This window comes from Callithrix jacchus, chromosome 3, assembly GCF_049354715.1.
Source record: "Callithrix jacchus isolate 240 chromosome 3, calJac240_pri, whole genome shotgun sequence".
NCBI classification, from domain to species: Eukaryota; Metazoa; Chordata; class Mammalia; order Primates; family Cebidae; genus Callithrix; species Callithrix jacchus.
In genome coordinates this window covers 106,752,315-106,779,019 of record NC_133504.1, presented here as the reverse complement: position 1 = coordinate 106,779,019, position 26,705 = coordinate 106,752,315, and the positions used below count along the sequence as shown (strand labels likewise).

Below are 26,705 nucleotides of genomic sequence, written 5' to 3'. Positions count from 1 at the left end.
TGACACTTCTCTCACAACTTGATTATGTGTGAATAGGAATTTGAACAATTTTATGTCCCCATGAACTTTATCATGTACTGATTAAAGGTCAAAGTGACCTTTACCTTGATGAGATTGTCTAGATATTTTGACTGGCATTGTCTAGATATTTTGATTAGAAAGTGGTGAAATGTTCTGTATGTGGTGGTGGCTGCTCAACCATATGCAAGATGTAGTGTCCCCAGCAGTAAGTTCTGCAGTTTATTTGAATGATTAGATGAATGTAGTGTGAAGGTGAAACTACTGCTACATGCACTGACATAAGTAGGTAGCTGATCATGAATCAAGTAGTGACTAAATATGCAAAGATAAGGATTCTTTATTTTTATAACTTACAGAAATAAAAAACCCTTTACTACTATATTAGAAATGCTGGGTAAGCCCATCAATTTCTAATACTATCCTAAGTTAGAAATAAGAATAAGCACTTGGAGAGCTTTGAAGTTGAGAGACTAAGGTAGAAATTGATCATGGGCTATTTCCCATCTATTCCATGTTTTTCCATCCATTCTTTTTCTTTGTTCATTTATCAGTTATTGAAAAATCAGATATCAAGGCAATTACTTATATATGATCTATAAAGTATAGTTATTAAAAATTATGGGTGTACCTATGTATTAGTTTCCTAAGGCTGATCACTCCTAAGAGTGATCTCACTCTCCTTAAATTTATTTGCTCCCTAAGCTTTTGTGACACAATTTATTTTATCTCCTTATGTTGGTTTCATTTTCCTTCACAATCACTTCTTTTTGTTTTTCAACTATTGATTTTTACTACATGAATATCCTGATGATTCTCAAATCTCCATTTTCTGATCAGGCATTTCTCTTTTGAGCTTATACCCACATAGTCAATGCCTACTGATATGGTTTGGCAGTGTCTCCACCCAAATCTTATCTTGAATTGTAGCTCCCACAATTCCCATGTGTCACTGGAGGAAATTGTTGGGAGATAATTGAATCATGAGGGCACATCTTTTCCGTGCTGCTCTTGTGATAGTGAATAAGTCTCATGAGATCTTATGGTTTTAGAAATGGGAGTTTCCCTGCACAAACCTTTGTTTTTTTTTTTGCCTGCTGCCATTCATGTAAGATGTGACTTGCTTCTCCTTGGCTTCTGCCATGACCGTGAGGCCTCCGTAGCCATGTGGATCTGTAAATCCATTAAACCTGTTTTACTTCCTAATCTTGATTATGTCTTTATCAGCAACATGAAAATGGACTACTACACCTACTATATTTCTTCAGCTGGATGTTATAAGGAACAATTGCAATTGAGCTCATTATATTTTTTATCTTAAATTTCCACCTGAAATTTTATTTGCTCTCAACAAGAGTGAGCAGTACTTCCATTCCACTACTATACATGCCAAAAAATAAGGTTATTCTTGACTCTCCCCTCTCATTTGCCCTTCTCTACTCCACCCATATCTGTAGAGTCCATCTTCTAAGTAGCTTTCAAATTTACCTCCTTAGTCTGTCTTAATTTACATATTAATTATTTCCTGTATACATTATTAAAATAACCTTTTAACAGTCTTTTGTCTTCGTCCTGCACAACCTTTTCTTTATCCTATACCCAGAGAATACTACATAAATTTAAATATGATTACAATTTTCCATGATTAAAATTTATTATTGATATATCACAGCCTTCTAAATAAAACATAATTTAACATGGAATAAATGACTATGATTTAGTTCTTTTTTGTATCTCTTTGCCAAGTATACCTCTCTACACCAGTATACTGAAATAATTGTTCCCCAAGCTCTTGCTTCCAGGAATTTTAATGTTCCTACCTTTGCTTAGAAAATACTTGGCTTTCTGTTACTAATTCCTTCTGACCACTGGGATTCTGGATACATATTTTTTTCCCCCAAGAAATCTTTATCTGACTTACTACCTTGGTCTATGTATTTGTTTTCTTTTGCTGGGAGGCAAGTTATTACAAACTGGAACTTCCCAACAAGTTCCTCATCTCCATCTGAGACCACTTCAGCCTGCACTTCATTGTTCATATCACTATCAGCATTTTGGTCAAAGCCATTCAACAAGTCTCTAGGCATCTTTCTGTCTTCTGAGCCCTACAAGTCTCCTGGAGATTCCAAACTTACTCACATTTTCCTGTCTTCATCTGAGGCCTCCAAACTGTTCTGACCTCTGCCTGTTACCCAGTTCTAAAGTCACTTCCACATTTTCAGGTATCTTTATAGCAGCAGCCCATTCTCTGCTGTACCAATGTACTGTATTAGTCTGCTCTCATGTTGTTATGAAGAAATACCCAAGACTGGATAATTTATAAAGAAAATATTTTTAGTTGACCCACAGCTCTGCATGACTGGGGAAACATTAGAGAACTTACAATCAGGGAAAAGACACCTCTTCACAGGGCAGCAGGAGAGAGAATGAGTGTTAAGCAAGGGGGAACTCCCCTATAAAACCTTGAAAAGTCATAAGAACTTTTGTCATCAGAATATCATGGGGGAAAAACTGTCCCCATGATTCAGTTACCTCCCACTGGTTTTCCCATGACATGGGGGACTATGGGAACTACAATTCAAGATGAGATTTGGGTGGGGACACAGCCAAACCATAGCAGTGGGTAAAATGCCATCAAACAATATTATATGATGCAGAGTAATTTTTTGTGAAGAGTCAACCAATGTGGTAAACTTCATTGTCTTACTTTAAGAAATCGCCACAGCCACCCTAGCCTTCAACAACCATCACCCTGATCTGTCAGCAGCCATCAACATTGAGGCAAGACCCTCTACCAGCAAAAAGAGTACAAGTCTCTGAATGGTCAGGTGATTATTATTTTTTAATAACATTTTAAAATAAAGATACACAGTTTTATAAGATATAATACAATTGAACAGTTAATAGACTAAATATAAGTTTTATATGCCCTGGAAAACCCAAAAATTCATCAAAAAAACACAGATTATTGTGATAGTTACTTTATTGCAGTTGCCTGGAACCCATCCCACAGTATCTCAGAGAGATATGCCTGTATATGTATTGGTTTATGTTGTGTAGTCATAATCTAAAGCTTCAGCTAATGTTCATTGGCTTTTTGCAGTTCAGTTTTTTGACTTCTCAGACTCCCTGATACCACTATTTATTTTGAGTCACATTATCTGTACTTCCTGCACAGCACCATGTTGACATCTCTACTTTTTTCCTCTCAAAAATTTTATATCGATGCCAGAATTTATGAAACATTTCTGAAGCATTATTAATTTTGTATTCTTCTTCATTGTCACAATTCAACATCGCATAAAAGAATGTACTGTGTATATTTTAGGATCTTCCAGAATTAGGAAAGTCTTTTCTCTCTGGTTTTTACTCTCGTTTATTATCACATAAAACCTGAAGGGCTTTACTCTCTCTTTTTTATCTAAAAAATACATATATATTCCCAAGCACTACCCAATATTATTTATGCTGTCCTTTCCCTGTGTCTGAAATGTATAGGGCCCCAGAGATAGCTCAGCTTCTTTCTTCCAGGAAGATGGCAGAAGGGTGCCCACTACTTATAGCCAAGCCCTCATCAGTACTGTGTCCTATGAGGTTTAAAATTTCTTTTGACAGTGTGACAGAATACATGGGCACTTGGATAGATAAAAGACAGAACTCTTTGTTACTTACACCTCAAAGGAAAGAAGACTGCCCTGCAGGACCATGCAGTAGGTTGCACCTGGGGACAGTGTAGCAGCAAGCTGGAGCTGTAGGCGGCAGCTTGTGCTAGGCAGGCAAGGTGGGGAATGCTAGTTGCACAGATTTCCTGTGGATAGACTAATGAGATAATTCCAAGAGCTCTGGGGAATAGGGTCTGTCCCTAGTTGCCTGGTACTTTGCCTGGTGGATGGAGTAAAGGGGAGTACTGATAAGGCTGGTACCTGGAGTGTGAGGGCCTGATACAGGAAATGTTTGAGTGCAGATGTTTCAGTTGAAAAACAAGGGGTCATATGGCCAGGCATGGTGGCTCACAGCTGTAATTCCAGAACTTTGGGAGGCCAAGGCAGGTGGATCACAAAGTCAAGAGATTGAGACCCTCATGGCCATCATGGTGAAGCACTGTCTCTACTAAAAATCTGTGGCATGTGCCCGTAATCTCAGCTACTCAGAATGCTGAGGCAGGAGAATCACTTGAACCCAGGAGGCAGAGGTTGCAGTGAGCCAAGATTGCGCCACTGCACTCCAGCCTGGTGACAGAGCAAGACTCTGTCTCAGAAGAAAAGGAAAAAAAAAAAAAAAAAAAAGAAGGGGTAATAACTGGACTCTAGCCAGTCCTCAAAACTGTGTCAAGACAGCATTAAAAGAATAAAAACAAAACAAACAAGAACTGTGTTGCACCCTTCTAGAAGGTAATGCAGATGTGTTTGATGTCTTTGAATACCTTTTTCTACCAAGAAAGTAAGTTCATAGTGATGTTCAGCATAATTTCTTCCTTTTTTAAAATTTAACTTTTAAGCTCAGGGATACATGTGCAGATTTGCTATGAAAATAAACTTGTGTCATGGGCAATTGTGCTACAGATTATTTTGTCACCCAGGTATTAAGCCTAGTATTAATTATTTTTCCTGATCCTTTCCCACCTCCCACCCATCAGCCACCAAGAGGCCCCAGTGTGTGTTGTTCTCCACTATGTGTCCATGTGTTCTTATCATTTAGCTCCCACTTACAAGTGATAAAATGCAGTATTTGGTTTTCTGTTCCTGCAGTAATTTGCTGAGGATAATGACCTCCATCCAGGTTACTCCAAAGGACAAAGTTTTATTCTTTTCTATGGCTGCATGGTATTTCATGATGTTTATGTACCACATTTTCTCTTTCCAGTCTAGTATTGATGAGCATTTAGGTTGATTCCATGTCTTTGCTATTGTGAATAGTGCTACAATGAACATATGTGTGCTTGTGTCTTTATAATAGATTTATATTCGCTTAAATATATACCCAGGAATAGGATTGCTGGGACAAATGGTATTTCTGTTTTTAGGTCTTTGAGAAATCTCCACACTGTCTTCTACAATGGTTGAACTAATTTACACTTCCACCAACAGTGTATAAGCATTTCTTTTTCTCTGCAACTTTGCCAGAATCTATTATTTTTTGACTTCTTAATAACAGATATCATTCTGTGAGATGGTATCTCATTGTGGTTTTGATTTGCATTTACCTAATGATCAGTGATGTTGAGCTTTTTTTGATATGACTGCTGGCTGCATGCATGTCTTCTTTTGAGAAGTGTCTGCTCATGTCCTTTGTCCACTTTTTAATGGGGTTGTTTTTGTCTTGTAAATTTGTATTAGTTCCTTACAGATGCTGGGTTTTAGACCTTTATCAGATACATAATTTGCAAAAATATTCTCTCATTCTATAGATTGTCTGTTTACTCTCTTGATACTTTATTTTACTCTGAAGAAGCTCTTTAGTTTAATTAGATGCCATTGTCTATTTGTGCTTTTGTTGTAATTGCTTTTCGTGTTTTCATAATGAAATCTTTGCTCATGCCTTTGTCCTGAATGGTATTCCCTAAGCTGTCTTCCATGGTTCTTATAGTTTGGGTTTTACATTTAAGTCTTTAATTCATCTTGAGTTGATTTTTGTATATTGTGTAAGAAAGGTGTCCAGCTTCAATCTTCTGCGTATGGCTATCCAATTATCCCAGCACCGTTTTTTGAATAAGGAATCCTTTCACCATTGCTTGTTTTTGTCAGGTTTGTTGGAGATCAGATAGTAGTAGTTGTGTGGCCTTGTTGATGTGTTCTCTGTTTTGTTCCATTGGTCTAAGGGTCTGCTTTTGTACCAGTACCATGCTGCTTTGGTTACTGTAGCCTGTATTATAGATTGAAGTTGGGTAGGTTGATGCCTCCAGCTTTGTTCTTTTTGGTTACAATTCCCTGTGATATTCAGCCTTTCTCTCTTTTTGTTGTTCCATTTGAATTTTCAAATAGTGCTTTCTGGTTCTGTGAAGATATGTTGGTTTAATAGGAATAGCATTGAATCAGTAAATTTCTTTGGGCAGTATGGCTATTTTAATTATATTAATTATTCCTATCCATGAGCATGGAATGTTTTCCCATTTGTTTGTGTCATCTGTGATTTCTTTGAGAAATGTGTTGTAGTTCTCTTTATAGAGGTCTTTCACTTCCCTTGTTAGCTGTATTTCTCTTTTTATTTTATTGAACTTTAGGTTCTGGGGTACATGTGCAGATCATGCAGGATTGTTGCATAGGTACACACACGGTAATGTGGTTTGCTGCCTCCATCCCCCCATCACCTGTATCTGGCATTTCTCCCCATATTATCCCTCTCTGACATCCACCCCCACCCCCACTGTCCCTCCCTTGGCCCCCCAAACAGACCCCAGTGTGTGATACTCCCCTCCCTCTATCCATGTGTTCTCATTGTTCATCACCTGCCTATGAGTGAGAACATGTGGTGTTTGATTTTCTTTTCTTGTGTCAGTTTGCTGAGAATTATGGTTTCCAGATTCGTCCATGTCCCTAAAAAGGACACAAACTCATCATTTTTGATGGCTGAATAGTATTCCATGATTTCTAAGAGAGAGAGAGAGAGTGTGTGTGTGTGGTGGGTGTGAATTGGATTGCATTCCTGATTTGTCTGTTATCTTGACTTTTGTTGATATATAAAAATGTTATTGATTTCTGCACATTGATTTTGCATCCTGAGATTTTGCTGAAGTTGTTTATCATTTAACAAGCTTTTGGGCTGAGATTATGGGATTTTCTAGATATAGGATCATGTCTTCTGCAAACAGGGATATTTTGACATGCTATTTTACTATTTGGATGTCCTTTACTTATTTCTCTTGCCTGATTATTCTGGCGAGGACTTTCAATGCTTTGTTCAATAGGAGTGATCAGAGGAGATATATCCTTGTCTTATACTGGTTTTCAGGGAGAATGCTTCCAGCTTTTGCCCATTCGGCATTATGTTGGCTGTGAATTTTTCATAGATGTCTTTTATTACTCTTGGGTATGTTCCTTCAATACCTAATTTATGAAGAGTTTTTAACATGAAAAAGAGTGTTGAGTTTTATAGAATGCCTTTTCTGCATCTGTTGAAATAATTATGTGGTTTTTGTCTTTAGTACTTTTTATGCAATGAATCACATTTATTTGTGTATGTTAAACCAACCTTACATCTCAGCAATAAAGCCTACTTGATTATCATGAATAAGCTTTTTGATGTGCTGCTGGATTTGGTTTGCCAGTATTTTGTGGATAATTTTTGCATTGATGTTCATAAAAAATATTGGCTTGAAGTTTTTTGTTGTTGTGTAGCTGCTGGGTTTTGGTGACAGGATGATCCTGGTTTCATAGAACAAGTTAGGGAGGAGTTGCTCCTTCTTAGTTATTGGGAATAGTTTCAACAAGAAAGAGACCAGCTCTTCTGGTACCTCTAGTGTAATTTAGCTGTGAATCCTTCTGGTCCTGGGTTTTTATTGATTTGTAGGCTATTTGTCATTGATTCTATTTCAGACCTTATTATTGGTCTGTTCAGGGATTTCATTTCTTACTAATTCAGTCTTGGGATGGTGTTTGTGTCAAGTAATGTATTCATTTCTTCTAAATTTTCTACTTTATGTGCATAGAGGTATTAATATCTTCTGATGTTTTTTTGTGTGTTTCTGTGGGGTCATTGGTAATACCTGCCTTGTTGTTTCTTTGTATTTGAATATTATCCCTTTCCTTCATGAGTGTAGCTAGTGGTATATCTATGGTATTGATTTTTTTTTTTTTTTTTTTTTTTGAGACGGAGTTTCACTCTTGTTACCCAGGCTGGAGTGCAATGGCACGATTTCGGCTCACCACAACCTCCACCTCCTGGGTTTAGGCAATTCTCCTGCCTCAGCCCCCTGAGTAGCTAGAATTACAGGCATGCACCATCATGCCCAGCTAATTTTTTGTATTTTTAGTAGAGACGGGGTTTCACCATGTTAACCAGCATGGTCTCAATCTCTTGACCTCGTGATCCACCCGCCCCAGCCTCCCAAAGGATTTTTTTTTTTTTTTTTTTTAACAGCTCCTGGATTTGTTGATCTTTTGAAGGATTTTTCTTGTCTCCATCTCCTTCACTATTGATATTGGTTATTTCTTGTCTTCTGCTAGATTTGAAATATGTTTGCTCTTGATTTTCTAGTGCCTTTAGTTGTGATGTTACATTGTTAGCTTGAGTTCTTTCTAAGTTTTTGATGTGGGCATGTAATGCTATAATTTTTCCTCTTAACACTGCCTTAGCTGTGTCCAGGGATCCTGGTGTATTGTATCATTTTTCTCATTAATTTCAAATAACTTTTTGATTTCTTCTTGAATATTATTATTTACCAAAAAGTCATTGAGGAGCAAGCTTTTCAATTTTAATGTACTTAAACAGTTTTGAGTGAATTTCTTAGTTTTGATTTTTAATTTGATTGTGCTGTGGCTAAAGGGATTGGTTTTTATGATTTCAATTCTTTTGCATTTGCTAAAGCATGTTTTACTACTGATTTTGTTATCAGTTTTAGAGTATGTGCCATGTGGCAATGAAAAGAAAGTATATTCTATTCCTTTGGGGTGGAAAGTTCTGTAGATGTCTCTCAGATCCATTTGATTCAGTGCTGAGTTTGTGTCCTAAAGATCTTTGCTTTCCTGTCTTGGTGATCTATTATTATCAGTGGGGTGTTAAAGTCTCCCATGATTATTGTGTGGGAGTCTAAGTCTCTTAGAAGGTCTCCAAAAACTTGATTTATCAATATGAGTACTCCTATGTTGAGTGCATATGTGTTTTGGATAGTTAGATCTTACTGTTTTATTTAACCCTTTAAAATTATGTGTTCTTTTTTTTTTAATATTTGTTGGTTTAAAGCCTGTTTTGTCTGAAAATAGGATTGCAGTCCTGCTTTTATCTGTTTTCCATTTGCTTGGTAGATTTTTCTGCATGCCTTTATTTTGAGCCTACGTAATTGCATGCGAGATAGGTCTCTTAAAGACAGCATAAAAATGGGTCTTGTGATGTCCTTATCCAGCTTGCCACTCTGTTCCTTTTAATTGAGGAATTTGGCCCATTTGCATTCAGAGTTAGTACGGATATTTGTAGATTTGATTATATTACCACAATGTTAACTGTTTATTTTGCAGACTTGTTTATGTGGTTGCTTCATAGTGTCACTGATCTGTAAGTTAGTATGTTTTTGTAGTGGCTGGTAATTATTTTTCCTTTCCATATTTAGTACTTCTTTCAGGAGCTCTTTTAAGGCAGACCTGGTGGTAACAAATTCCCTCAGCATTTGCTTATCTAAAAAAGTTCTTAGTTTTCCTTCTCTTATGAAGCTTAGTTTGGCCAGGTATGAAATACTGGGTTTGAATTATTTCTTTAAGAATATTGAATATAGGCCCCCAACATCTTTTGGCTTGTAGGGTTTCTGCTAAGATGTCTGCTGTTAGCCTGATGGGATTCCCTTTGTAGGCAACTTGGCCTTTCTCTCTAGCTCCCTTTAACATTTTATCTTTCCTTTCACCCTTGGAGAATCTGATGAATATGTGTATTGGGGGTGATCTTCTTTTGCAGTGTGTTATTGGGATTCTCTGCAGTTTATGAATTTGAATGTTGGCCTCTATAAATAGATTGGGGAAGTTCTCATGGATTATGTTTTCCAAGTTGGCTCTATTCTCCCGATATCTTTCCAGGACACCAAAAAGTTGTAAGTTTCGTCAATTTACGAAATCCTATATTTCTCAGAGGTTTTTTTGTGTGTGTTCATTTTCATTAATTTTTTCCTATTCTTGTCTTCTGACTGTCTTATTTCAGAAAGCCAGTCTTCAATTTCTGAGATTCTTTCCTTTTCTTGGTGTATTCTGCTACTGATACTTGTGATTGCATTATAAAATTCTTGTAGTGTGTTTTTCAGCTCATCAGGTTGGTACGTTATTTTCTATACTGGCTACTTTTTCTGTCAGCACCTGCATTATTTATCATGATTTTTAGCTTCCTTATACTGGATTTTAACATACTTTTGTAGCTCAATGATGTTCATTCATATGCATATCCTGAATTCTATTTCTGTCATTTCAGCCATCTCAGCCTGGTTTAGAACCTATGCTGGAGAGGTGATGTGATCATTTGGAGCATAAAAAGGCATTCTGGCTTTTTGGGTTGACACAGTTCTTGCACTGATTCTATTTCATCTTTGTAGGCTTATGTACCTTTAATCTGGGATGTTGCTGACCTTTGCATGGGTTTTTAATAATTCTTTTGTGATGACCTTGAAGGTTTGATTGTGATATTCTGTGAATTCAGCTGACTGGCTTTGTTTCTAGAAGATTTTAGGAGGTCAAAGCTCATCTCCCAACTCCTTAACTGTATGCTCTCACTTTGGGGTGCTTGTATTAAGCCACAAGTTTGTTCTCTGGCTTCTCTTGATGTTAGGAACGCACTGTGGGGTGGGCAGGGGAGAGGGAAGGTGGTGCCAGGCAAAGCATTTTTTAGCACAGTGACAGTGGGATCTCTCCTTGTTCCTACATGCCAGCAGCAACAGTAGTGTCAACTGCAGCAGGGTGTCAACAGATGCCATGGTTACTGCCTCCCTTCAGGCATTCACCTCAGTGGTGAAGGCAACACAGCTTAGGGATGAGGGGGTCTTATTTCTGTTGGTAAGTGTGTGCATGATCACACTGGGGGCAATGTTGGCTCAGGGCTGGAGTGCTGGTGGGCACAGGTCTGGGTTTCTTCTCTCTGCCCTAGAAGGTGGAGTGGTCACTCAGTGCAAGGGAGGATCTACTGTTCACTGTGCAGTATTAGCATAAGGGCAGGGTGCTGGCAGGGGGAAGGGTTGGCTGGTTCTGTGCCTGCCAAGGCTCTGTCTGCAATGATGGCAGTTGGTGGAGGGTCGGGGTTAGACTGCACTTCTGCAGTCTGTGAGGTAAGCAAGGCAAAATTCACCTGGGGCGACAAATACCAGCAAAGTGATGTAGGGAGTTTTCGTGGGCCCTGAGGAAACTGCAGTATGGGGAGGTAGTGTGGAGGCTGCTATGCCACTGGAGCTCTCTGCAGCTCAGGCACAGTCCACCAGTGTGGAAGCTGTGGGTCCCCAGGTAATCGGAGACTGCCCTGCAAGCAGTCATGGCCAGTCTGGGGTCCCAGGAGAGGACAGAAGACTAGGGGTGCTCAGGTCAGACCAGCCTCATATGATGGGTAAAACTGCCCAACAGAATTCAGGTCCAGCCGCTCCCCTATGGCTGTCTCTTTTGGGAACAAGTGGAGCAAAAGGGGTGGCTGTCCCTGGCCATACTCTGCTACACATTCTCCCACATCAAAACCTCTGGACTCCATATCAGCTGGCTTGCTGCCCCTAACACTTCTTTAAGCATCTCTCCCTGCCAACACAAGTGTCTGTGGTGGTCAAAAGGTCTTCTCCCACCAGGGATTCAGAGGTCCATGGTGAGAGCAGGTTGCTCCTTACCAGTTCAACTCATTTATTTCCTAGGAGCCACTGGGGACCAGGAATAAATCCTATTGCATGGTAGACCCATTTAGAGTTTCCAGCTTTCTCCTGCTTCAGCCAAAGTTCTGTGTCTTTTCTCTGTTCACTCTTGCTGCCTTCCCTCTGAAGGTCTGTTAGAAGTACGCCAGTCATCTTGGTCCATTGGTGGGAGCCATTTCCCATAATTTCTTACTGAATTTAGGAGACTTAGGTAGATAGATAAAATTTCCCCTATTCCTATGTAAAACACAAGAAGCCAATAAGCATGCTTCATAACAGAAAGGAACTTCTAACATTATGTTTTAAACCATTTTTCCTCCCCCTCCCCCTCCCCCTCTCCTCCTTCTCCTCCTCCTCCAAGACAAGGTCTCACCATGTCACCCAGGCTGGTCTCAAACTCCTGGGCTTAGAAAATCCTTCTGACGGCCGGGCGCGGTGGCTCAAGCCTGTAATCCCAGCACTTTGGGAGGCCGAGGCGGGTGGATCACGAGGTCAAGAGATCGAGACCATCCTGGTCAAAATGGTGAAACCCCATCTCTACTAAAGATACAAAAACTTAGCTGGGCACGGTGGTGCGTGCCTGTAATGCCAGCCACTTGGGAGGCCAAGGCAGGAGAATTGCCTGAACCCAGGAGGCGGAGGTTGCGGTGAGCCAAGATCGCACCATTGCATTCCAGCCTGGGTAACAAGAGCGAAACTCCGTCTCAAAAAAAAAAAAAAAAAAAAAAAAAGAAAAAGAAAATTCTTCTGACTTGGCCTGCCAATGTGTTGGGATTACACACATATGATCCGTGCCTGGCTGTTTATTTTTTTATTTTTTTCATGTATAGTTTACATTGTGGGAAGGGACATGTAACCAATTTCTTACCTTGCTTAAGAAATATAGGTAGAATGTGGCCTTTCCTAGCTGTCTGCTCTGGGAAACAAAAATGCTGGAATCAAGAGAATCTCACAACTTCTTAAAGACATTTCTTTCTCCTAGAATTTCTTATCAAGAAATTCCAGTGAGACAGTGTAAGTTATTGCTTTATCAATCGTTGACTGTTTCTGTTAAGAAGCTCATTGTTGATGAGTTTGTAAAGCAATTTATGTCTTAAATATAGTTCCAAATTGATGTTGATGAAACCCATGGGATTTAGGAGATCAAAAAACTAATTTGTCATGCCTAATAACTCATTCTATGACCCTGAGAAATTTGGTTCTTATTCTTCTACCTGAAAAATACTGTCATTTTAGTATGGCTTTAGAAAAGTAAATACCAATGTTTGTCTTTAAATTTCAATTTTTATGAAAGAACTGGATAAAACAAAGAAAAAATAGGGAAAGTCTTGAGTAGTGTTTTTATTAGGATAAGTACTTAGGTTGAAATGCTCTATTCATTTACTGTATAATTAGAAAAAATCAGTAATATATGGGTGGATTACATTAGAACATTAGAAAAGTTATGCAGCCTCATTATTTTTTATTGTTAGTTCACAAAAATGAAACAGAGGGCACTAACAACTTGGAAATGACAAGAACATAGTCTCATGGAACTTTTTAAATATCTTAACAATTTTATCCTTATAAGCTAATGTTTTTAACTATTCAAAAAAATGTAGGACTTCTGTGAATTTTGTTGAGAAGTTTATGAACACTTTATGTTATTATTATATGTTTTTCTTTTATTTCATCTTTATTTTTATTATTACAATATATGTTTTTCTTTTATTTCATCTTCGCTACAACTACTTTCTCTGCTTCCTTTTTATATCTGAAACGCTACTTATTCCAGAAATGTAACATTTTTTCAATAACAAATTAAGAAAGATTGTGATGGTAAAACATAGTTTTATACAAAGGAGTGTTGTTAAATTATGAAGCTCCTATACAAATGTAAGGTGGCATTATTATTTTTAGAAAGATTAATGTCAGTAATAATTTCTAAGATAGTCTAAGAGTACCATTCACTGTTGAAAAGATTATGCTGATATCCAAACCTTCTTTCTCAATTGTTTGAAAATCCAAGGAGGTACACCACTGTGTCAAGACATAATACTATTTCCTTCTTTGACTAATATGCTAAAAAATACATTTCTAACATACTGGCTTTGAACAACTGTTTGTTCCTGACCATCCTGTAAAAGAGAAATTTCTGACAATTTCAATGATAAATTAATAAATGCCATATACTTTAATCATGTGTATATTTTAATTACATAATAATTTGTGTTTTATTTGTAAACTTCATCAACATTTTGTATGAATACCAAAGTAAATCAGAGTAAATATAATGTCTAAGAATCATTTGTTTAGTTTTCTTTCAAAACTGTAAAAAAGACTTAGGATATACAATCTATGCTATTGTTTGCTAATATATTTGTTAGTTCTTTAAAAATATATATATAATTCTGTGGGCAAACTTTGTGCATTTTACCTCTAGTAAATATAGTCATATAATCAGTAAAAATATCATAAAAATATTATGCTTCTTAAATTTTTAAATAGTATTCATTTAAAAAGTACATTTATTGTAAATCAATGAAATGTTAATCTCTTAAGTGAGGATATAAAGATGGATCTACAATGATTTTTTCTTTAGTTAATGTTTATAAAAAGAAAAATTTTATAGCAATCAGGTAGTAATTATTAATGCTAAAATGATATATAAAATATTTTTCAATTGTTTTTAGCTAACTAATAAAGAAATAAAATAGTGGTTTTATTTTCCTTGTTTTCAATATTTGAAAAGCAGTGCCTCCCATGGAACTATCTGGATGACTGTATACTTCCACTGCTTTATTCTGCTAGCTACCAAGGTGTTGCAGACATCATGCTACTTTGAAGCTAAGTCAACATAAGAATTATATGAGGTCACTTATTTAGGTAGAGCAAAATATATTGTCAATGATTACACATCCTTGTGTTTTCTGATCTCTGACTTCTGTCCTCCTCGACCATATTCCTTTTTTCTTTTTCTTTTTTATTTTTTCATTTGTTCATAAAATTCTGTCCTTGTTTGCACTGATAAAGTTGTCTGTTTTCTTTATGTTTTAATCTTTTGAACTTTTTGTTTACAAGAATGAGGAAAAATCTTATAAATCATACAGTAAAGTCCTCCAGAGAGAAGACCAGAAGTCTACAAATAGAAAGTCATGATGACTCAATGTCAAACTTGATGTGTTTGAGAAGCCAATAATTATGTTCATAATTTTGCTGGAGGAATTATTGGGAGATTTGTGAGAATTAGAAATTATTATTTGTTTTTTTATTTTGATTTTTAATTTCAGCATAATATTATTGTCAAGATGATTTACAGATTCTACTTGCTTTTATTTTTTGACACTTGATTGTTATTTAAATAATTCTTAAACAATGAGATAATTCCAAATACAGGCATTATATTATACATTATACAAATATTAATACATTATAAAATTTGTAAAACTGGAGTCAGGAAACTGAACCTGGGACAAACTACCCAAATTTCTGAGTATGTGGCTCCAAATTTCCAAATTTATAAAACTAAAGTACAGGAATAAAATCACTTGTATATAATTTTTTATCTGTATTTCAGATTCATTAGTAGGTTATATCATAAGAACATAAATATTCCTGATATGCTTGAAATGAGGTATTTGAAAATAATTCTGAATATAATTTAAATCACAAAAATCAAAAATTAAATCATAAAATATGTATTTTTAAAAATTTACTGTATGCATTTTTATACAACTATGGTGGCATAATTTATACTAATCCCAACTACAATAATTTAGAGTTTGTCTTTATGTTTGGATGATCTTGTAACAAGTTATTTCAAAATTTAGTGGCTTAAAACTATACTTTCATTTAATTCAAAATTTTATATGTCAAGAGCTTGGGAATGATTCACTGGGCGGTTCTAGCCTTGTGTTTCTCAGGCAGTTAGAGAGAGATTTTAGCTGGGGCTTTAGGCACTAGAAGACTCTGCCAGCCTAGATGTCCAAGGTAGCTCATTCTCAGAACTGGCAGTTGATGCTGGGTGTCTTTTGGGTGCTCGTATGAAGCTGTCAATGGAAGCACCATGTTGTTTCTGCTTCTCAGCGTGGCTGCTGGGTTTTCTGCAAGTAATAACCTCAAGGAATCATTATAAGAGACCATGATGGAAGTTGAAAGGCCTTCCTGATCTAATCCCGAAAGTCATGCATAGTCATCATATTCTATTAATCATGCAAGTCAATAAGGCCAGCCCAGATGCAAGGACAAGAACATTAGACTCCACTTTTCAATAGGAATACTAGCAAAGGATTTACAGCCATCTTCACCACACGGATTTCCATATTTATAAATAATAATTGAATTAAAAATAATAGAATTGAATTTTAGTCTGAAAAATTAATTTTAGTTGAATGAGAAACAAAGAATGTCATAATTAAATTATTTTTTTCATATCCATGAATAATAAGCATTTTTATAAGCATAAGGTTAAATTGGTTACATTAGCCTACAGGTTAATGAAGTAACTTTATTTTGAATACCAAGAATATTAAAATCCTGTTAATTCTACCCATCGATATGATTTCTAACTCAATAGATCATCCTCACAAATATGTTCTAGAATTTTGCAAATATAATGAGAATTTTGATGGATTATTGCTATTAACTCTCATTTGAGAGTGTTGTTCAGAAGCTTTCACTTTGCGTGCTAGATAGATATTTTAGGTTGGTGCAGAAGTAATTGCGGGTTTTGTCATAAAATTTATGGCAAAAGCTGCAATTACTTCTGCACCAACCTAATACTTATGTGAATGTTGCCACTGTATATATATACAACTAAAGACATGATGGGTAGCTAAAATTCATTTGCAAAGCCATTCATAGAGAAGGCTTTTATAAATTGTCTTCTGTTGGCATGAAATAAATATTTCATAGGTGTTATTCCAGAAATGAATGTAAATGATATATTAGCATCTACCTGGTTTAATTCTGTGAGATTGTAAATTCCTTCAAAAATTTTCCCAGGAATAAAATCTGAAAAATGTTTAAAATGAGAGTAGTTTTGGGAAACCATTTTTTTTTTTTTGTAGTTCCTAGTAGCTACAATATAGGCGAATGTTCTATTTAAACTATTTAATTAACAAAATGATAATTAACACAAAAATACCATTTTTAATTGTTCAACAAAAACAATGGTAGAAGATATAGGCCAAATCTCAGATTCCATCTCAATAAAGGACTCACTGACCAGCTTCCAAGAGTATGGTTGGCTGACTACAGCCATTAACTTCTTCAGGGTCAGCCTCAGCTCTCCAGCTGAAGTTCAAGCTTATCACTGGGTGGTCTGAAACAAAGCCTGAATAAGGTGTTGATGACTGAGATCTAGCTATTCATGAGGCACTCTACAACCAGTGACTGAGCAAGGGAGTGCTACAAGAGCCAACCCACTTTTGCTCAATGTGGGGATTTCTCTAACAAAATCTTAGCTCTGAGCCCCTCGTTTTGCTGACAGATAATTTGTCAGTATGAATCATGGTTTGACTGTCCCCAACCCAATCCTGAATCTTTTTTTTCATTTTTGTTTCTTCATATTTCCTTTCCCTTCGTTAAAAAACGTTGTGCACCCTTAACTCCATTTGATTCCTAAAGAACCAATCTGTGACATTTTATTTTATGAACAAAATTAACTTTTCTTAAGTGACATATTATGCAAGAATTTGGTAATATAAGTACTAATACAATAGAGTCCTTGTTGTAAGGTGGTTTATAGGTTAGTGTCATCATCATCCTCTACAGAAATTTCCATGGGACTAAAGAAGTTAAGTAACTAGTACAGAACTACCTGGCTAGTTACTTGCAGCATCCAGGATTTGATTCTATACCTCTCTGATTCTAAGAAACATGATTATTATCTTACTTGCCTCCTAATATTTCTTTTGCAATACAGAGCAGATTAAACCTTTTTCCATTAACAGTAATATTTAGAGTATAGGAGTATAAGTGCTCAAAAAGAGTATAATCCCTGTCCAAAATACCTATGATTTGGGGAAGAAATTGGACTACTAGAAAAGATATGGAACAAAAAGAGCTAATACACATCTTCCTCCCAGTCAAGCTGGTTGTCAGCAAATGAAGAGATATTAATAAATTAGAAATAAGCCAGGCATGGTGGCTCACATTTGTAGTCCTACCTCTTTGAGAGGCCAGGATCTGAAGATTGAGGCCACCCTGGACAACATAAAGCAACTGTACCTCAACAAAATATTTTAAAATTATCTGGGCAAAATAATGACCATGGTATAAGAATCAAATGAAGAACTCGGCCCCATTTATATTAGCAAAACAAACACAAAGAAATCTGTCAAGTACACTTCACCAAGGAGATAAAAGATCTCTATAAGAAGAACTATAAAACACTGATGAAAAATATCTTTGACAGAAAAAAATGGAAATATATTCTATGTTTATGTTCATGGACTGTTAGAATCAATATTGTTAAAATGACCATACTGTCCAAAGCAATTTATAGATTCAATGCAATTCCTATCAAAATACCCCAACCTTTTTTTGCAGAATTAGAAAAAATTTTTTTTATTTAAATGGAACCAAAAAAGAGTGCAAATAGCCAAAGCAATCCTAAGCAAAAAGAATAAATCTGGAAGCACCACATTACTTCAGATTTTACTATAAGGCTTTAGTAACCAAAACAGCATGGTACCCATATAAAAGTAGATATATAGACCAATGGAACAGAATAGAGAACCCAGAAATAGAGCTAAATACAACTGCCAACTGATCTTTGATAAAGCCAACAAAAACATACACTAGGCAAAGAGCACCCTATTCAATAAACTATGCTGGGAAAATTGGATAACCAGGTGCAGAAGAATGAAACTTGATTCCTATTCTCACCATGTACCAAATTTAACTGAAGATAGATTAAAGACTTAAATCTAAGCCCTAAAACCATAAAAAATTACATTGCAAAACCTAACACAAACTCTTCTAGACACTGGCTTAGGCAAAGCATTTATGACTATGACCTCAAAAACAAATGTAACAAAAAGGAAAATTAATAAATGAGACCTAATTAAATTTCAAAGGATCTATATAACAAAAGAACAGAGTAAACAGACAACTTATTTCTCTTATTTGTAAACAAACAAATAAGAGAAAATATTTGCCATCTGTATATTGACAAAGGACTAATATCTAGAATCTACAATGACCCCAAAAGCAAGAAAAAGTAAATAATCTCATTAAAAATTGGGTAAATGACATAAGCAGACATTTTTAAAAATAAGATATGCAAATGGACAACAAACATACGAAAAAATGCTCAACATCACTAACTATCTTTACATTGACAAAGGACTAATATCTAGAATCAACAAGGAACTCAAATCAGCAAGAAAACAATAAATAATCTTATTAAAAAGTGGGTAAATGACATAAGCAGTAATTTCTCAAGATAAATAAATGGCCAACAAACATATGAAGAAAGTGTTCAACATTACTAACCATCAGGGAAATGTGCACTAAAACCACAATGAGATGTCACCTTATCCAGAATAGTCATTATTAAAAATTCAGAAAACCGTAGATGTTAGCATGAATGTGGTGAATGGTGAAAATGGAATTCTTATACACTGCTGGTGGGTCTATAAATAGTAAATGAGTACAACCTCTACAGAAAATAGTACGGAGATTTCTCAAAGAACTAAAAGTGCGTCTACTATTTCACAATCTCACTACTGGGTATCTACCCAAAGGAAAAGAAGTCATGATAACAAAACAACATCTGCATGCATATGTTTATCACTGCACAATTCACAATTGCAAAGATATCTAATCAAGCTAAGTACCTATCAATATCAACTGAAAAATGGGTAAAGAAAATACAATAGAAGTCAGGCTAATCCCCGCATTTTGGGAGTCTGGGGTAGGTGTATCACTTGAGGCCAGGAGTTTGAGACCAGTCTGAGCAATAAAGCGAGATCCCATTTTCACACAAACAAAAAAATTAGCCAGGCATGGTGGCATATGCCCGTAGTCCTAGCTACTCAAGAGGCTGAGTTAGGAGGATCGTTTAAGCACGGAAAGTTGAGGTTACAGTAAGCTGATCATACCACTGTACTCCAGCCTTGGTGACAGAGCAAGATTCTGTTAAATATATACATATATATATATGTGATTGTGTATGTATATATATATGCACACACACACACATACATATACCACACACCGTGGAATACTATTTAGCCATAAAAATAACAAAAATAACAAAATAATGAATGTCTTTTGCAGCAACTCGGATAGGACTGGAGTCCATTGTCCTATGTGAAGTAATTCAGGAATGGAAAACTAAATACCACATGTTCTCATTTATAAATGGAAGCTAAGCTGTGGGTATGCCAAGGCATATAGAGTGATATAATAGACACTGGAGACTTAGAAGCAGGGAAGGTGTGAAGGGAGTGAGGGGATAAAAAATTACCTATTGGGTACAATGTACGCTATTTAGGTGATAGGTACAGTAAAAGCTCAGACTTCACCACCATACAATTCATCCATGTAACCAGAAACTACTTGTACACCTAAAGCTATTGAAATAATAGTAAAACAATAAAATTAAAATTTTAAAAATACAGTAAAAAAAATTAGTTGGATGTGGTGGTGCATGCTTGCAGTCCTAGGTACTTGGGAGGCCAAGGCAGGAAGATTGCTTGAGCCCAGGACTTTGAGGTTACAAGTGAGTCTTGATTGAGCCACTTTACTTCAGCCTACTTTACAGAGTGATACCATCTCTAAATAAATAAATAAGATTTATTGCTATACCAAGCAATAAATCTAATTTGGCTGATTAGATTTATTGCTCAGTAGAGAAGAAGTAGAAATTCTGCCTTGAGAACTAGAATAAACAGGTATTAATAAATAGGTATTATGTTTTCTGTAATCCTTTAGCTGTTTTTGTTGTTGTTGTTCCTTGTCAGCTCAGATGAGGGTGCAGATTTCAGGGAAAATGGATATACTGCTAATGTTTATACTGCTTATTTAGTAATTCTATTGGAAGGAAACATGAATTTGAGCATCTTCTTTTTGTCAAATAGAGATGGTGTTTCACTCTGTTACCCAGACTAGTCTTGAAGCCCTGGGCTCAAGTGATTATCCTGCCTTGGCCTCCCAAAGTACCAGGGTTATAAGCAAGAGCCACCGTGCCCAGCCAAATCTGAGTATATTATGTGTGTGAGTTATTATGTTTGGTGCTAATAACATGCTAATGAAATAGAAACTATATGCTCAAATAGGGAATAAAACTATTTTTTAGTTCATGAGGCTGGAGAAAAAGCAAAAAACACTTTTAAGTGTTCCATGAAATGATATATGGTATGGATTCTATGGAACATCCCCAAAGGGATGTGTTACTAGCCAAAAGCAGGAATCTTTCTAGTAAAATAAACAGTAATTCTTGTGATGTGTCTTAGAGCATGAGGTATTATGAGGGAGAGAAGGATACAATGGGTAGAAGGCAATAAAATCCAGAAATTTGCATGTGTAAAGTGAGTAGAGGTGAAACAACATGCATTTCAGTTCTGTAAGAGTGAACAATGTTGTGAGGAGGTTGAAAGTCAAAAACTTTCAAGCTCCAGAAATAAGCAAGTAACAGATAATCAGGGGTGTAATATGCTATGTTGAAGAGTTTTGAATTTCTTTCTGAAGGAGGAGATGATTCACTGTTAAATTAGGAAGTAATAGATTTAATTCCTACTAAGGAAAATCTCTGGCAAGTAGGGAAAGCAATAGAGATAGAGAGAGGAAAAATCACTTTAGAGACAAGAAGCAATTACAGAAATTTAGGTAAAAAGCAACAAGTACTTAGACAATGTGGAATAGAGGGTAGTAAGTCCAAGAAATACTAAAGAAGTAGAGATTAAATTTGATTTCAGATTGGCTTCAAAGTGAGTAGCAGTTGAACTTATATGATGGCTTCCTGATTGCTATTTTAGGAAATAGGAAGATAATGGGGAAATCAGCAGAAGTGATGTCTCAAAGTGGGGAAGGAAGATGTTGAGTTGGAGTGTCTGTGGAACAGTGTTGAGTATATGTTTAGTGAGTAGTTGTACTTAAGAGCTGGAGCTTGGAATACAGATAATTCTGGATTAACTAGTTGTATCTGGTAGTTACAAGCTGTATTAGTCAGGGGTTCTTTAGAGGGATAGAACTCATGGAATATATATATATATTATATATAAAGGGGAGTTTATTAAGTATTAACTCACATGATCACAAGGTGCCACAATAGGCCATCTGCAGGCTGAGAAGCAAGGACAGCCAATCTGAATTCTAGAACTGAAGAACTGGAATCCAGTGTTCAAGAACAACAAGCATCCAGCCCAGGAGTAGGCTGGGAGGCTGGGCCAGTCTCTCTTTTCAGATTTTTCTGCTTGCTTATATTCTAGCCACGTTGGCGGCTGATTAGATTGTACCCACACAGATTAAGGGTGGGTCTGCCTTTCCCAGCCCACTGATTCAAATGTTAATCTCCTTAGGCAACAGCCTCACAGACATACCCTGGATCAATACTTTGTATCCTTTAGCCCAATAAAGCTGACCCTCAGTATTACCTATCACGCCAGCATAGAGTAGTTGAGGCCATGGAGGTGGATATATTGTGTACATAGAGATTGTGGTTGGGTATACTTGCAAAGTGAGGAGATTAAATGCCCAAAGATTGAGCTCTAGTAAAAGGCACAATTTTAACAGGGAAATCATTAAAGATGAGCTTTGTAATATGGATATTGGTATGACAATTGATTTAATTATAGCCAGGGAACAAATGGTAGATATAGTATCTGTATTAGTTCATTTTCACACCACTATAAAGAACAACCTGAGAGTGGGTAATATATGAAATGAAGAAGTTTAATTGACTCACAATTCTGCATGGCTGGGAGGCCTAAGGAAACTTAAAATCATGGCTGAAGGAAAGCAAGGCACTTCTTCACAAAGCAGCAGGAAAGAGAGAGAGCTTACGGGAAACTGCCACTTTTAAGCCATCAGATCTCATGACAACTCCCTCACTATTACCAGAACAGCCTAGGGGAAACCATGCCTGTGATACAATCACCTCCCACCAGGTCCCTCTTGTGATACATGGAATTACAATTCAAGATGAGATTTGGGTGAGGTCACAGAGACAAACCATATCATTCCACCCTGGGCCCCACCCAAATTTCATGTTCTTTTCACATTTAAAAACTAATCTTGCCTTCGTGAAAGTCTCCCAAAGTCTTAACTCATTACAGCATTAGCTCAAAAGTCCAAGTACAAAGTCTCTTCTGAGATAAGGCATGTCTCTCTCACCTATGAGCCTGTATAATCAAAAGCAAGTTATTTACTTCCAAGATATAATGGAAGTACAGGCATTGGATAAATGTTTGTATTCCAAATGGGAGGAATCTGCCAAAACAAAGGGGTCACAGGCCCCATGGGAGTCCAAAACCTGGTGGAGCAGTCATTAAATCTTAAAGCTCTAAAATCTTGTTTGACTCTGTGTCTCACATCCAGGAAATCCTGATGAAAGGGGTGGGTTCTCATGGCCTTAGGTGGCTCCACCCCTGTGGCTCTGTGGGGTGTATCCCCTGTGGCTGCTTTCACAGCCTGGTGTTGAGTGCCCAGTATAGTTTGGCTGCGTCCCTACCCAAATCTCAACTTGAATTGTATCTCCCAAAATTCCCATGTGTGTGTGTGGGGGGGACCCAGGGAGAGGTAAGTTGAATCATGGGGGCTGGTCTTACATGCTATTCTCATGATAGTGAATAAATTTCACAAGGTCTGATGGGTTTATCAGGGGTTTTCACTTTTGCTTCTTCCTCATTTTCTCTTGCTGCTGTCACGTAAGTAATGCCTTGCACCTCACACCATGATTCTGAGGCCTCACTTGCCATGTGAAACTGTAGGTTCAATTTAACCTCTTTTTATTCCCAGTCTTGGGTACGTGTTTATCAGCAGAACAAAAACAATCTAATACAGTGCCTGTCGCTTTTCCAGGCACATGGTGCAAGCTGTTGGTGGATCTATGATTCTGGGGTCTGGAGAACAGTGACCCTCTTTTCACAGCTTCACTAGGAAGTGCCCCATTGGGGACTCTGTGTGGGGGCTCCAATCACAGATTTCCCTTTCACACTGCCCTAGCAGAGGTTCTCCATAAGGGCTCTACCCCTGCAACAGACTTCTGACTGGACATCCAGGCATTTCCATACATTCTCTGAAATCTAGGCAGAGGTTCCCAAATCTCAACTCTTTCTTCTGTGCTCCCACAGGCCCAACACCACATGTAAGCCAACCATGCTTGGAGCTTATACCCTCTGAAGCAAGACCTGGGCTGTACACTGGCCCCTGTTAGCCATGACTGGAGCTGCAGCAGCTGGGATGTGGGCTGCCAAGCCCAAAGGCCACACACAACAGCAGGGCCCTGGGCCCAGACCACAAAACCATTTTTTTCTCCTATGCTTCCTGTCCTACCATGGGAGAGACTGCTGTCATTTTTGGGAGACGCTGCAGTCCTGTGATGGGAAAGGCTGCTGTGAATATCTCTGAAATGCCCCGGAGACATTTTCATCATTTTCTTAGTTACTAACATTTGGCTCTTCATTACTTATGCAATTTTCTGCAGTCAGCTTGAATTATTCCTCAGAAAATGGGTTTTTCTTTTCTACCACATGGTCAGGATGAAATTTTTCAAACTTTTATGCTCTTCTTCCCTTTTAAATAAAAGTGCCTCTTTCAAATAATGTCTTTTTGAATGCATATGACTGAATGCATTTAGAATCAGCCAGGTCACCCCTTGAATACTTAGCTGCTTAGAAATTTCTTGCACCAGATACCCTAAATCATGTCTCTGAAGTTCAAAGTTTCACAGATCTCTAGAGCAGTGGCAAAATGTCACCAATCTCTTTGCTAAAGCATAGCAATAGTGACCTTTACTCCAGTTCCCAGGAAGTTCCTTATCTTCATCTGAGACCACCTCAGCCTGGACTTTGTTGTCTATATCACCATCAGCATCTTGATCAAAACCATCCAAGTTTCTAGGAAGCTCCAAACTTTCCCACATATCTCTGTCTTCTTCTGAGCCCTCCAAACTGTTCCAACCTCTGCCCATTACCCAGTTCCAAAGTCGCTTCCACATTTTCAGGTTTTCTTCATAGCAGTGCCCCACTTCAAGCACCAATTTTCTTTATTAGTCCCTTTTCACATTGTGATAAAAAATAATCTAAGACTGAATCATTTATACAAGAAAAGAGTTTAATTGACTCACAGTTTCTCATCACTGGAGAGGCCTCAGGAAACCTATAATCATGGTGGAAGGCTAAGGGGAAGTAAGGCATGTCCTCACAAGGTGGCAGGAGTGAGAGAGTGCTCAGCGGAAACTGCCACTTTTAAACCATCCGCTCTCATGAGACATTTTTCACTAACCTGAGAATAGAGTGAGGGAAATCACCCCATGATCAGTTACTTCCCACCAGTCCCTCCCTCCATATGTGGGGATTACAATTTGAGATGAGATTTGGGTGGGAACTTGAAGCCAAGCCATATCAGTATCTTTTTAAATGTAGAGTTATTTTTATTCTACTTATTATATATGCACAAAAGTGAGAGGGAATAATTTAGGATAGTTTCCTGGTTTCTGTCCTAGGCAAATGGATAGAGGTATACCAAAAAGAAAACAAAAAATTAAGCAAAAACGTGTGTGTTTGTATGTGTGTGTACATACATGATTATATATAGCATAATAGCATTTTTGGATGCATTAACTTATTTTTTACAACTAAGAATATGTTATGAAAAATATCATACTGTAGAGGGAATTTGAGTTTCATTAGTCGGATGCAATTATCTCCCACCGTGTGAAGCCGACTTTCCTTATCAAGAGCAAAGTAAAAAGGCTAAGCCAATTTTGCCGTCTCTTTGATGTTTTTATAGGATATAATGAAAGATGAATGCTCGATGCTCAAGCTGCAGCTGAAAGAGAAGGATGAATTCATTTCCCAACTTCAGGAAGAGCTGGTAAGTGATAACAATACTTGTCCCACAGAGTGTACTTTCCTTGCAAGGTTATTTGTTCCAAACCCTTATTTATTAATACCAATAGCATTAATTATTAATAAATACTTCCAGTGTTTCAATCTGATAATCAGTTTTTATAATCCTCTCATAAAAACTGAAGATATTTGGCAAGCTAGAGAATAGAAAGAATGTTTTATTTTATGTGGAAATGTATATTATTCCAGAAATATATCACTGAACCAGGATTAAGTATTTTAGTTGTTAATCTTCAAGATCAGAAATCTTGAAGGCTTAGGCCACATTGTTTTTTGGTAAAGTGCATGATTTAACTCCAAACTGCTATATCTAAAGATATAGATCTATAATATAAAGGAAAATCAACAATCAAGCAAAAAATAAACAGAGTTTACTTTTTATTTTTATAAACCTCTCAAAATTATATTAACCTAATGAGACTTTTTGTTAATTTATTATATAATTCCCAAATTGTGTAAAAATTATACAAAAATATTAAATGTATATAGTTCATGTTTTTAGAGTATGGTTTTTAATGTGTCATAAAAGAAAGTACGGAATTATACCTTCAAGATATAAAAATACATTTGGTAGATAATAGACAGCAGTGGGTATTATTTTTTCTAAGTATGTGTTTTCTATTTATCTATGAATATTAACAGTATTTTGCAATAAAATGTGCACTCTGGATATAAATTTAAAAAGACAGTACTCTAAAACAAGAATTAAATAGAAAAAATAAGAAGAAATATTTTTAATTCATAATTTTTATGCTAACAGTAGATTAAAGAGATAACTATACTATAAAAGAGACCCTGACTCATTATCAAGAGCAAGAATCAAATCCTTCTCAACATATTTTTAGTGATTGTTTCAGACTCACAATTGTGTATTATGTAATTATTGAATATGACTAAATGACAGACTTCATAAACCATCAAGCTTCTGAGGACTTCTAACATATTAGTGAGATATAGAGAAACTCAGAGCATATTTTATAGACTCTTCAAAAATGACAATGTTTTCCCTGAAACTTGACCTTTAAAGTGCTCTATGATTGAACTGATGCTCATCATTGGTCCCATGAACATGTTACTGTGGCTTTAGAAGACTTATAAACTAGTATTTCGAATAG

The 26,705-nt window shown here is 36.6% G+C and overlaps 1 protein-coding gene across 17 annotated transcripts in view; it reads left to right on the top strand.

Annotated features, from left to right (window-relative positions):
* CCSER1 (coiled-coil serine rich protein 1) overlaps nucleotides 1–26,705 on the top strand; it is a 1,385,530-nt gene that overhangs the window by 636,646 nt on the left and 722,179 nt on the right. For 16 of the 17 annotated variants that reach the window (XM_002806658.7, XM_054253144.2, XM_054253146.2 and 13 more), the window contains one exon: nucleotides 25,472–25,555. In XM_002806658.7, coding sequence (XP_002806704.3) covers nucleotides 25,472–25,555 — 84 coding nt within the window. Of the gene's footprint in view, nucleotides 1–2,731; nucleotides 2,768–25,471; nucleotides 25,556–26,705 lie in introns of those variants that run through there. The other variant, XM_078366834.1, reaches the window with a different exon arrangement.